General features: G+C 51.7%; 1 protein-coding gene across 7 annotated transcripts in view; it reads right to left on the bottom strand.

Annotated features, from left to right (window-relative positions):
• Nucleotides 1–13121, bottom strand: part of TRAF3IP1 (TRAF3 interacting protein 1) — a 65583-nt gene that overhangs the window by 34513 nt on the left and 17949 nt on the right. For all 7 annotated transcript variants that reach the window (XR_004819944.1, XM_035726569.1, XM_035726571.1 and 4 more), the window contains 7 exons: nucleotides 11702–11803; nucleotides 9361–9381; nucleotides 8314–8398; nucleotides 7774–7857; nucleotides 4459–4582; nucleotides 4218–4254; nucleotides 1514–1590 (listed from right to left, as the gene is read on the bottom strand). Coding sequence is in view for 6 of the 7 variants with exons in the window: in XM_035726569.1 (XP_035582462.1) it covers nucleotides 1514–1590; nucleotides 4218–4254; nucleotides 4459–4582; nucleotides 7774–7857; nucleotides 8314–8398; nucleotides 9361–9381; nucleotides 11702–11803 (530 nt within the window). In the remaining variant the exon portion in view is untranslated. The remainder of the gene's footprint in view (nucleotides 1–1513; nucleotides 1591–4217; nucleotides 4255–4458; nucleotides 4583–7773; nucleotides 7858–8313; nucleotides 8399–9360; nucleotides 9382–11701; nucleotides 11804–13121) is intronic.

Raw genomic sequence — 13121 nt, 5'->3', positions numbered from 1 at the left:
CCTGTCTGGCCCCTGTGCGCCGGCCGACATGTGAAGGAGCCCGTGAGACTTTGTGACAGTGTAAGGCCACTGAAGCTATGCCCACCGGCACAGGAATTAATGAACAGATACTGGAAAACCAGTCATCAGTTAAGATGAATGACCCAGATGCCAGGTCTCCCCATAGGGAGGGTCTCAGAACAGGATGCTGCCCAAAGAAAGCATCTCACCTAACGTATCCGCAACAGGCCAAGACGAAAACCCGCAGAACAGAGGCAGCTGCATTTAAAGTAGATGACTGACTGCCCGAGGGCCGGCGGGGTTGGGGCCGAGGCAGAACGGACGTCACCTTTTCCTTACATTTTCATTTCTTTTACTTTAAAAACTCTAAGATGTTTTTAGAAGACCAGTCAGTGGAATTCAACTCCAATGTTTCTGAGCATCCGTAAAAGACAGTGCCCCAACTCTGAAACACTAACTGTGCTTTTTTAAGGCAGCACATGTTCCCCAAACAAGGACACTGTTTCCTTTTATCTTCTAAAGTCAGAGTACCACTCTGAAATGTACTCTTCAGTACACAGCCCAAAGCACAGCCCTCGCGCGCTCTGCATGGAAAGCAGGGCTATGAAATTTACACCAACTGAAGCCTCAAAGGTTGCCCACATCAACAGCCTGGAGGGACACACTCAAGGTTTCTGAGTGGGTCCCAAAATACCAGGGACACAGGACAACCCTGTGGCCTACGAAAAGGACTAGGGCATGTTAAAACACCACAGTGAGACAACAGCCTGCAGAAAGGCGGTCCTCCTTCTGCACGAGGCAGCGGGGGCGCCATCAGGCGAAGGCCTGCACAGCACTCTTCTCCTGGGACCGTTCCCGCGCCCCTGCGATGTCGCTCGCAACTGCCCAGTCCCCTCACTGGCTGTTTCAGGCCACGTCTTCATGAAAAACTAGGACATTTTAGGCAGAATTACCTGTGTATGTGAGTGTCAGCTGCCGACAAAACTATCCAAGAAATGTCTTTCTGTTACAAAAATCAGTAAGTGAAGATACATTCTCATTTTTGGAAGTGGCTATAGCAAACCTAGCCATGACATTTGAGGCATGGTACGTGGCCTGCAGGTATTCACCCCGGGGTCACATGCCCAGGGGCAGTGGCTGGCAGGAAGCTGTGCGTCCCAACAAAACCACATCCCACAGCTGCAAGGAAGATGGCTGGGAGGCCAAGTTCCAAAAGCACCCAGATCTAAAAGCCAGACTTGAAACTCCCCAGTCTCTAATTTTGCAATCAGCCAGGGCTGGGCGCCCAGCCTCCCAACTCTGCAAGCAAGCGGAAGGGACTGAGCAAGGCAGGACAGCAACAGCCATGGGGTCAGAGCAGAACAGGCCTCTGGCCTTGATTCCTGAGCCCTCACCCAGGACACACTGGAGGAGCCCCGAGTTTTCTATCCTCCCAAACGAGGAGGTGGGAGGGAACTTTGACGTCCATCAGCAGACTTTGCTGATCCGCACATGTGCAGAAATCACTGCTTACCTTCTCCCCAGGTCTGGGTGCCTGCTGCAACTTCTCATAATCTTTCTTGGTCTCCAGAATTTTTTTCACAAGTCCTCCTGTTGAGAATCAGTGGTTTTACGTTATTCTCTAAGGAGCTATTCTATTCTAAATGGGTAGAGGAGTATTCTTCCTCTTTCTACACCGAACACAGCTTCAAATAATCTATTTGATAAAAGGGTCTACAATAGACTGAGATAGCTGGTGGTGGAAATTAACTATAAAACTTTAGAGTGTTTCAAAGAAATCAGCTTCTCAAAGGTAAAAAAAAAAAAAAAAACCCTTGGAAATAGAAAACAATTATGAGGAAATGTAGATTAACATTCTAAAAGATAACCATCTATCACAAACAGGTGTGACAATTCTGAGCTGTTTCTAAGCACAAATACTCCTTTTATACTAGGGTAAGAGTCTTCAACTTCCTTTAAAAAAAAAAAGAAAAAAAGAATTGCCTGTGGGGTATCACACAAAGCATTTTCTTTAGACTACTGCCTCATCCAAATGCGCATCCACACAAAACTGGCCGCGTAGGCCCCACAGTACCTGGACGGAGGAGGGCGCGGCTGTGAGCAGCAGTGAAGACCCGTCCACCGCTACGGGACGGGCGTCAGCGCACGCTGCCGCCGCAAAAGCACGAGAGAGACATGGAAGTACACACACACGCACCACGCACACCACACACACGTGTTAACTTGTACGTTTTTAAATCAAAGTATAAGCCATATTTCTTACTGTTACCTACAGGGGGAGGGAGGGGACAGGGCAGAGGCGCCTAATCTCAGAATATATCTTGTTTGGTACATTTGACCTCGAAAATGTGTCTACTTTACATAAATAGAACAAAATGAAATTAGATTTTTCAATGCCTAAAAACTGAAACCAAAATGAAACTAATAAACTTAACAACATCAAACTGGCAAGCATAGCCTAACAAAGGATGGTTCTGTAACTTTACAAGAGAGTAATTGGTTATCCATCCCTGAGAAGAGACAGACCCCGAGAAAAACCCTACAGCGTCTCCGGGAATCTGTTGTCACAGATAGCCGGTGGTGTTCTAGAGGTGCTGTGGGTGTGTGCCAGCCACAGGGTGAAGCAAACAGACGGCTGACGCTAGGAGCCAGGATTTTTGGCATGAGATAGACATGCGTGTATAAAATAAAAAATTTAGGAAAGACTCTAGAATAGTAAAGCTGCACTGGAAATACCAGCATGAGCTTGGATAAGTGTCCTCATTAAAAAAAAAAAAAAAAAGAAAGAAAAGAAAAGAAAGAAAGAAAAAAGGTAAGAAAACCCCTAGAAACAACGACCAACCCAGAAGCAACACGCAGCAAGGCCCCTTGGAGAAATGGAGGGTTCCAGCCTTGGAGCAGGAAATACACAAAATGAGCCTGAAACATCTGGTCCTCTCAGAAAACAAGGAAGCTGCAGTCTCCCAGGATGTGTCAAAAGGCCCCAGAGTACTGTTCCAACAGGCTCCCACTGATTACATACCAGACAATCTGAACATCGCTGAGAAGAACTGACCTGACGTGAAATGAGACCCATCAAATGCGTTAGAGGAAAACTCATGATTTCATACAGATATCGTACAGGTATCAGCAACCAGCACCCCACACGCCCTCTTTAGTCAGCGTTGATGGTACCAGGACACAGACTCACTCTGAGGAAAACCCTCCTTCTAGGGGCTGCGCCACAGCACAATCAGAGGCTGGGGGCGGGGGGAAGCTCTGCACCACGGCGTCATCCAGCCAAACCTCGAGGAAGGGAGGGCGGGATGAGAATGTCGCCATCCTGCAACCCTTAATGATCCAGGCTAACGCCACAAGCAGACGTCAGGAAGAGCCAACACCACCTACTAGCATTCCTGCCCAAAACCTGCATCTGATCAAGTCTCTGGAACCAAGTTACAAGAATAGAAGAATATGTAAAAAACCATACCATGGGCATGTAATAAGCAACACTCCACTACGGGAAACTCTAAAGGACAACCAACCAGCTTCTTCTGCAAATACATTAGAAGGGAAAGGGGAGGGATGGCCGCACAGGTTAAGAGAGACCTAAGAGATCAACTGACTCCAAAGCAGGGACCTTATTTGGATTCTGAATCAAACTAGAAAAAAATATACAAAGTAACTGGAAAAACTGATGATATCAAGAAATTGTTTTGTTTTTTAATATACAAGAACAGAACTGTGGTTATGTTTTTTTGAAAGAGAGCCCTTATCTTCTGGAGCTATACCAGACACGTTAAGCGAAGAAACGATCTTCTCTAGGACTTGAGAAGAGTCTAAGGGAGCAGGGGTCTGCAGCAGGCAGAGGCTTAGAGAAAACGTGAGCCGATCACCATTGACACCGGGTGACGCGGGGTCGTTGGACTACTCTCTCTGCTTCTGCAGATGTTTGAAATCAAAGAAGATACTTGGCAAGAGGACAAGTACTATTACAAATGTTGTCGATTCGGGAACGACCCCAGAGGTCGAACCTCTAATCTAAGCGCACAGCACGTCAGAAGCTGCTGACAGCAAGCCCCAGGGTCCCGGGGCCCAGTGTCCACGGTCTCCCAGACTAAACCCACCAAGCGAGGAGGAGCCCACGCGGGCGCCGGTGTCCTGCCGATGCTCTTCAGACCCCTGAGCAACACGGGGTGCCCCCTCCCACAGTCGCGCCCGCCACGCCCGGTACTCACCGTGTTTCTCCTCGGCCTCCACGTCTACTACGGGGACCTGGGCAGGAAAGCAAGGAGGAAAAAGCTGATTCTCGAAATGCTGCTTCCATGGATCTCCTCAAAGCAATGACAAAATTAAAGAAGGCAGAAATCTGACTGAAAAATCAGAGGAACGTTTTGTCTATGTGCGCCTAAATGCTGGAGTAGGAGTTCCAGGGCCGTCCAAGGGCAATGACAGAAACCGAAGCTCCTGTTAGCTCACCATTTCCAGTTCTGACATCTCAGGAAGCTGGGGGGCAGCCTCCACCACAAACTGGTCATCTGCCTCATTGTCAGAGTTCTGTGCATCTACAATCACACTGGCAACGAGTTTGCCACTCCCTGTCCTACGAAGAAAAAGAAATTAGGTTACAGGAGAAGGGCTGCTGGTTGCACGTCTGCATCGATCCCCTGCGTCCCAGGCTCCATGGGAGTTTAACCACCACCTACCTCTAGAACGTCACAAAATACAGAGGCGGAAGCTGAGTGAAGACCCAGGCCTGGCCCCCGTCCCTGGCGGCCTCTCTCCACCACACCGAGCCCCCACCCTACACCCCGACCTCACAAGGGCCCTCGGAGCCTCCTCCTCCGGCTGCACTCTCTGGACACCAGCCCTCCACCTGCAGCCCCTCACCTGGAGGGCCCTATTCTTCCACACGGCTAAAATCAGGGCAGGGGTGGCAATGTGGCCCCAGACCCCTGCTCCAACACAGCGGCCTCCTCCCGGCGGCCAATCCCTGCCCAGCACCTCCTCGCCACCGAGTCCTACCCTCACTCTGCACCAGTCCAACACCCAACTGCCTGGCCCTGTCCTCCCAGGTGACTACCTCCATCCAAAGGGACCTCCTGTGGACACCCACTGGAACCGTGCCCCACCTACTGTCACCCCCCTGTAGACCACTGTCAACTGCCCTCTGCTTACCGGGGCTTTACGCCCATCACACTGGGCCTGGGTCACAAGGCTCCAGACCCGAACACCCACCAGCTCCCCCTCAGCCCCACCTGCCCTCACTTCTTTCCTACCAGCTTAGCATAACCATGCTTTACCAAGTGCCCTCAACTCTCCTGCCCTACGATCGCTCTAGCACACAGGCCACATGTGCACACACACACACACACACACACACACATGCACACCCTCTCCCCTGCTTCAGGACAACACACAAGGTCAGGAGGAAAACTGTGCACTTGGGTATGAGCTCTCAAAACAGTGCACATTTCTCCCAAACACCCCCAGCTCCTCTGCCGGGCCCCTCAACCCTCACGAGCAATGTCCTGCCTCCGCCAGGGCCAGCCTCACCGCACCCCATATCTCTCCCAAGCCCTGTACCCCTCGAGCCCCTCCCACCACCATCCCTCATCAGCAAGCCCTCTCCATTCTCCCCTGCCTCAAGCAGCCACCCTCCCGTGGCCAGGCCCAGAGGGAGGGCCAGCATTCTCCTTGTGCTTACTGTGTCTTCCAGATTATTCTAACGTCTGCCAACTCTGAAGCCACACCACCGGCCTCTCTGGCCCTCAACCCCATTGTTACTGCCACCCCCTGCCAGCCACCAGGCAGCCCCCTGCACTCCTGGCTGCCCACACTGCCCCCGTCCTAACTGGGAAGCGGGCCTTCCCAGTGCCTGGCTCTGGGATCCCCAAGCGCTCCTGCCACCACCCTACTTCCATCGCAGCCACACACCCAGGGTCACCCCTGGACACTGCCACTGGCAGCAAGCCCCAATCTCAAATCCGAGCACCCCACTCTTGGACCACCACCGCCCTCATTTCCATCTCTGTGCCCGCCCAGTGCCTGCACCCAGCAGCTGCCCACAGCTGGAGAACAAAGTCCACAGCAACACTGACTCCCGTCACTTCACACCACGTGCCCCCGGAGGCAGCCCAGCACCCTGCTTCCACACGCCACAGCACAGACCTCCGGGCCTGCGGTCCTCTCGGTGGGGCTGCCTGTCCACTGGGGATGTCTGGCAGCGTCCCTGCCCCACTCCCCACAGCTAGATGCCCAGAAACTTCCCTCTAGGCCCTCCGGTCCTGACGCTCTAAGGGGTCTCCAGACACAGCCCCACAGGAGGCTGGGGGCGGGGGGGGGGGGACACGGACCCAGAAGAGGGACCCTCTGCTCCAGCCCAGGCGGATGCCCGCTCTCTGGGAGCACCGCTCCGGGCCTCCCCGGCCACACTCGCTCTGGGCTCACGAGTGGGGCACCAGAGGGCACTCAGCTTCCGGAACTCACCCACACGCCCAGTCTCCACCGTCTTCTCCAACAGCAGTCCCTCTGCGCCCCTCACCACGCGGGGACACTGTTCCAACGACCCTCCCCCCTGCGGCCGCTACGGCCCCAGTCCCCCGTCTCCACTGGATCGGCCCCGTCACCACAGACACGCAGCAGTCTCCTCATCTCAAAAACAGGCACGAGTCACGTTCCCGACACCATCCCTCCCGCCACCGACTGTGTCATTCCTTCACGTCCCTGGCAACGCGGCCACAGCTGTCTCCAGCTCCTGTCTCTGCCCTACCGCCAACCACTCTGGTCCAGCCCGCTCTATGGTCCTATTTTTTGGTTTTGATTTTCTGTACTTTCCTCTAAAGATCACGCTATATCCACAGGGAGATCTGTAACACTTAGGAGAAGCCTGTCTGTGGCTTGCTTTTATATTGTTTACGACTTTCTGACCTTTTGTTTTACATTTTTGTACAATTAAACCTTGAAATGCTGTTTTCCTAATTTTCCCTCGTTGCTCTTATGCTCAGAAAATCCTCCCCCACCTTCTCTCCAAGAATAATCTCCCCACGGGCTGTAAAGCCGGTCTTCTCTTCAGCTAACTGAAGCGTGCGGCCGGTGTGGGGCCTGAGGTCAGGGCCTCACCGAGCTTTCCTCCCCTCCTCCGCTGCGGCAGCCCCACCCCTGCACCCCCCCAACCCCCCAGCACAGCCCCCAGAGCAGGCCTCACCCCCCCGCCCCCAGCACAGCCCCCAGAGGAGGCCTCACCCCCCCACCCCCCCAGCACAGCCCCCAGAGCAGGCCTCACCCCCCCACCCCCAGCACAGCCCCCAGAGCAGGCCTCACCCCCCCACCCCCAGGACAGCCCCAGAGCAGGCCTCACCCCCCCACCCCCAGCACAGCCCCCAGAGCAGGCCTCACCCCCCCACCCCCCCAGCACAGCCCCCAGAGGAGGCCTCACCCCCCTACCCCCCCAGCACAGCCCCCAGAGGAGGCCTCACCCCCCCACCCCCAGCACAGCCCCCAGAGCAGGCCTCACCCCCCCACCCCCCCAGCACAGCCCCCAGAGCAGGCCTCACCCCCCCACCCCCCCAGCACAGCCCCCAGAGGAGGCCTCACCCTCCCACCCCCCCAGCACAGCCCCCAGAGGAGGCCTCACCCCTCCACCCCCCCAGCACAGCCCCCAGAGGAGGCCTCACCCCCCCACCCCCCCAGCACAGCCCCCAGAGCAGGCCTCACCCCCCCACCCCCCCAGCACAGCCCCCAGAGCAGGCCTCACCCCCCCACCCCCAGCACAGCCCCCAGAGCAGGCCTCACCTGTCTGGTGTCAGGGTCTCCACACTGTCTTGGTGCTTCACCCGGGGAGGTGCTGGTCTCGCACTCCCAGGCCGAGGTATTCTTCTAAACCCAAACGTGGGAAACCAAAAACGGGATATGACACACTTGCACATTTACTAAAAGTGCACAACAGAAAACCCAGGTCAGTGTTACTGCTAATTTCCCACCGTCAACATGCTAGCCGAGACACAGTCTGCAGAATGCTAAGAACATTCCATTAATCTCAGAGGTTTAAATGTATCTGCCTCTTAATCTTATGTTTCCATTAATTTTAAGGCTCCAAAAGGAATCATGAACTCTCAGTAATCAAAACTTAATTTACCATAATTATGAATTTCCCTAAATCTTTAAAATGTCCTACGTGTAGTAACTTATACCCAATATAGGAAAATTAAATAAATGGTTTCTGCTTTCTTTGTACACGTATTTCCTCATAATTGAGCTTAAGCACTAAACAAACTGCAGAAGGTGCAGAGAGAAGCAGGCAGCGCCCTGGGCATTGGACAGGAGCCCACCGACCTGATGTTGGCTGGAAGCTCACTCGGCAGCTCAGAACTCTCAGACGCCTCGGGCTTCTCTGGGCCAGAAGGTCCCCCTTCTCCTTCTGAACCATGATAATCCAGTGAGCAATTCACAAAGGAAGAAACACAAACAGGTAATAAGTATTTGAAAAGACAGCAATTAAATAATCGCAAATATATATGAACTTTATTCATCCATCATTTTCATGAAGATAAAACACATTTTGTATCTAGATTTGGTGAAGATCTGGGGAGATGGGTGCACTCAAACCCTGGAAATACAAACTGGTTCAATTTCTCAAGAAATAGAATTCAAAAGGTAGGTTGATCCAGTCAAGCAATTTAACATAAAGGAAATACAACCCAAGAGGGATGGACGCGTGTGATCCTGTGTGTCAAGCTGTTCACCAACCACCACTTGTGTTAGTGACGATGGTGGGTCACACCAGCAGACTCTGGCAGTTACTCGCCAGACCCTTTGCATAAAACAGTGTCACCGTCCTAACATGTAACTAAGGACCGTAACGTATCTAATAACACACACACACATACACAACGGGTGTTCTAGAAGGACATTCAGTTAGGTTAGAAACAGTGTTTTTCATTTCCTTCTTGATATTTTTCTGCATTTAAAAAACTTTATACTTTGGGTATATATCAAATTGTTTTTATAATCTGAATAAACCTTTCTTCATTTTAATAAAAAGATTTAATCAGTAAGTAACAACCCCTAACTGTTAAGGCAATTAAATTTACTCCTGCCTTTTAAGTAAAAGGGCTTTGTGTTTTAGAAATCAGACTTTGTAATTTAGAAAAATCAGACTTCGAATTTAGAAATATACTTTTTATTCTGGAAAGAATCGTAATACATTCTTCTGGAACATAAGATATATAAATTAAATCTTAAAGTGGTAGAGTTATATTTCCTTCAATTACCTTCACTAACTCACTGTGTAAAACAAATCTGACAGTACATGTTAGTGTCTACACGCACACGCACACGCACAATTTATACCAAATATACTTAGTTCAGGCCGTTCCTCACCTGCATCACTAGGGGAGCCGCCTGCAAAAAAAAAGAAAAAAAAAGGACATCAGAAAACCGACTTCTGTGTCAGTAAAGCTCTGTGTATCAAGTAGCAGGACTAGGGAACAACACAAACTAAGCAACGGCAGACCTGTCAGGGAACACAGGGCCTTTCCTAGGATCCCACTGCTATCACTTTATTTTCAAAGATCGAAAGACAAAGAACAAAGCACACTATGAATTCTAAAATGCTATTAACGGAAAGAGGGAACAGGAGTATGAAGAAGGCAGGTCACAGACATAAATGAGAGAGATTCGAGATGAGGCAACAACTGATAAGCCAGGGAGCATGAGAGACGAGGAGGTGTGACGCCCTTTTCGTGACGGGGTGACAGCAACCAGGGCCCTCCCTCCCTAGCTTGTCAGCAACGGCTCTTCCATCAGCTCCTGAACGAGGACATTTCTCCAGCTCCCCATGGGCCTACCTCCTCCTTCCAGTGCTGCGTTTTAGGGACAAATGGGACCTATGTGGCCACCAGGAAATGAGCGGGAGCACTGTAGGGAGGGGAGACTCAAGGTCACAGAAGATACTCTCTGCCTGACGCACCTGAAATGCAGGACCACATCTGCAGAAGTGCCAAAACAGCATGGGTCCAAGTCGGAGCCAAGGACCCCCGGGAGGTGCCGTGCAGCCCCCCATAAACCACAGCCCCACCTCCACACAGGGACCTTTCACATGCACGAGGACTGGGCCCAGGTTACCCTGAGGACACACAGCGCTCCTCAGACACCTCAGTCTGTCTGCTGGCGCAGACTTCAGAACTCTGGCCCTTCTGGGCAAAGGGAAGTGGGGGGCCCCACAGGACCTATGTGTACAGAACACAGGAACCTCCCAGAGGTCACACTGCACAGAGCAGAGGACAGGCCCAGCTCCCAAAGGGCCCGACAAACTGCGGGTTAGGAGGGCCTGGAAATCATGTTTCTAGATAGCGCCACTAGAAGGATGGGGTGACAGCAGTGAGGGCTTGGACCCGACCCTGGGCAGCAGAGCCTCTCCTTCATGCCATGCCACCTGGAGTGCACTTGGCAGAGCCCAGCGGGTGGCAGCCGCTGTGCAGCCTGGGGCCCTGGATTCCAGACCCCTGGGCTCTCCTCCAGTCTCACACCATCAGTGTTGGGGACAGACTGCGGGTTCATGTGCAGCTGCTGGATCTCAAGGCCGACATCCAGATGGACAGTGCACACAGCAGGCCCCCCCTTCACAGATGGAGTCTCCCACCCTTTGGCGGGGGCTCCTGCCTCACAGACACTCAGGTCTTCTCTGGACCCTTCACCAGCTCAGCCTCTTTGCCTCGCCCTGGCAACCAGACCCCTGGCCACTCACATGCCATCTCTGGTAGAGCCCTTGCCTGAAGCACCCTGGGACCTGCCCGTCCCCCCACCGCCCACTCCAGCCCAGGCCACTCTCTCATGGACCACTCACTAAGCCTCCCAAACTGACGTGACCCACACGTGACCGAGCCGCTCACGCCAACAGCAGCACGGGCCTCCCGCAGGGGCTGCCCCCCCGCCCAGCTCCTCCGCTCCCCGCCTGAAGGCTCTCTCCAACCTCACCCCGGGGCTAAGTCCCTGGCCGCCCAGACCACCGCAAAGGGCGTCCTCCAGGCTGGCTCTGCTCACTGGGGCACTCACTGCACACAGCAGGCCGTCAGCAAACATTTCAGTGCACACACACTGACAAGCACCAGCCCTCCCCACAAGCGCTGGCTCTGGGGCACCAGCACCCTGCCAAGCCTGCGAGGAGCTCCAGGCCCCGCCAAATGCCAAATGTGTCCTTCAACACAGTGTAAGTGCTGAGAATATTAGGCCAAGAGCAGAATCTCACCGAGGCACAACTTCAGACACCCAGAAAACATGACAGATAGAAACACCGGGTCGGGATGGTGTTTCAAGCTGCCTCGAAGTCCCCTTTGAACATGAAATCTGGGTGAAATCTGAGTGGTGTACGGCTCGGCCCGCGGGACTCCCCAGCACTGACTCTGAAGCTGGTTTCTGGGCCTTCCGACGCCACCTGGGCTCCACACGTTACCTCCGAAAGAGCGCTGGGGACCCGGGAGAGGCCGCCATACAGGGACAGCGTGCCCTACCCTAGCTGATGTAAAAGGGCAAAAAGGGGTCCTTCACCACATCCGGTCCTGTTGGTGTGAAAAACCAGGGACTGGACCCCGTGTGCGTCAAAGAGCCGACGGGGCCCTGCAGCTCTGGCTGCCACCCTCCGGGGAGAGAGGTGCCCCCAGTACACGTGTGGAGCGGCTCAGGCTCCCTCACCAGGAAAGGAGTGAAGAGAGGGTGTCCTTACCTTTCTGCTTCACTGCTGGTTCTGGCTCAACGTTCTCACGCCACAGACTAGCAGAATTCTCATCTGAAACACTAGCTGAGTTAGTATTAGCTTCTTTTGTTCCTGGCAGAAAACAGTTTAAAATGAGTCATTATGATGTACACGGCAGGCTGGTCCTCTATGGCTTCATTAACAGAGAGCACACACACTCATCCACACTCTCCCACACTGCGAGCTTACAGAAGACTGACCAAAGGCAGCTTTTGAGAACTCACACCAAGAACGTTCCTCCCAGCTGCGGCTGTGGGATCAGGAGAGGGAAGGGGTGCCCAGAATATGAGAAGACCCCATGCTCACTCAGCCCAGGAGGAGGTTGGGGGTGCCCACAGCCAAAGCAAACTGGCCGCTGCACCCCCATTTGCAGAACCTTCCTGACGCTACCTGTCTCCACCCACCTCCCCACTGGAGCCAGGCCCAGCTGAGAAGCTGCAGATAGGTGACAATTTCAGCAAAGCAGGAGGAAAAGAAAAGTATCTCTGGCATAGTCCATAATCCTAGACATGTTGAAAGCTCCCGAACTCGTGGAACTACTGACTAATGAGCCAATGTCTATAAAAATAGAAAAAATATCTAAGACCTGAGAAATAAAACATTTTTTACATTAAAAATAAGGGGGGAGCAAGGAGGTGCTGGAGGAAAAGATTTTTAATGTGGTAGGACTCAGGGTAGAAAACTAACCCATCACTAAAGGACGCCCACTCTAAAATGAAACCAGGAGACAAAAATAAAGTTAGAAAAATGTCCCCTTTCCTGAAATACAATCTTATAATTTCTTAAAAGCATTCAAATAAACAGTTTATATCAGAATCAACCTATCATTAGCCATCAAAGAACTGAATTTATGTAATGAACTTCATACAGTAGATGACATAATTTTCTAAGGAAATTTTTTTAATCTATAAAAATGATAATTTAAACAGCCTGATTCAAGTAATTATTTATGACATCTAAGGTAGCCAAAGAATCAATATGAAATACTAAATTCTAAAACAAATGTAAAAATAAAATAAGCTTGGCAACTGTAGGTTATCTATTTTAAAAGAAAACATGCAAGAATTTTAGATTGTTACATTTTATTTGAAAACGTCAAAAATTTCCTACACTGTTCAAAACCTACCAGCGCAATAAGTAACTTTCAAATCCAACACCTTCTGTCCAAAGCTGGAGGGGACTGTTGACACTCTGCACCATTTCCTGTCTTCAAACGTCTAGTGACATTCTTTTTTTTTTTTTTGGAGAGGCCTATGATGGTTGTTTTAACTTTTTCCTAATATTCTTAAAGTTTACTAAAACTCTGATACACACAAACACAACAGAAAAACAAGCTATAACTAATAATACTAATAATAATACATACTATAATAATAATACTAATTCTAAT

The sequence above is a fragment of the Zalophus californianus genome, chromosome 3 (genome assembly GCF_009762305.2).
Source record: "Zalophus californianus isolate mZalCal1 chromosome 3, mZalCal1.pri.v2, whole genome shotgun sequence".
Classification (NCBI taxonomy): domain Eukaryota; kingdom Metazoa; phylum Chordata; class Mammalia; order Carnivora; family Otariidae; genus Zalophus; species Zalophus californianus.
Note: the sequence above shows the minus strand (reverse complement) of the source record. Positions and strands in the feature narration are given on the sequence as shown.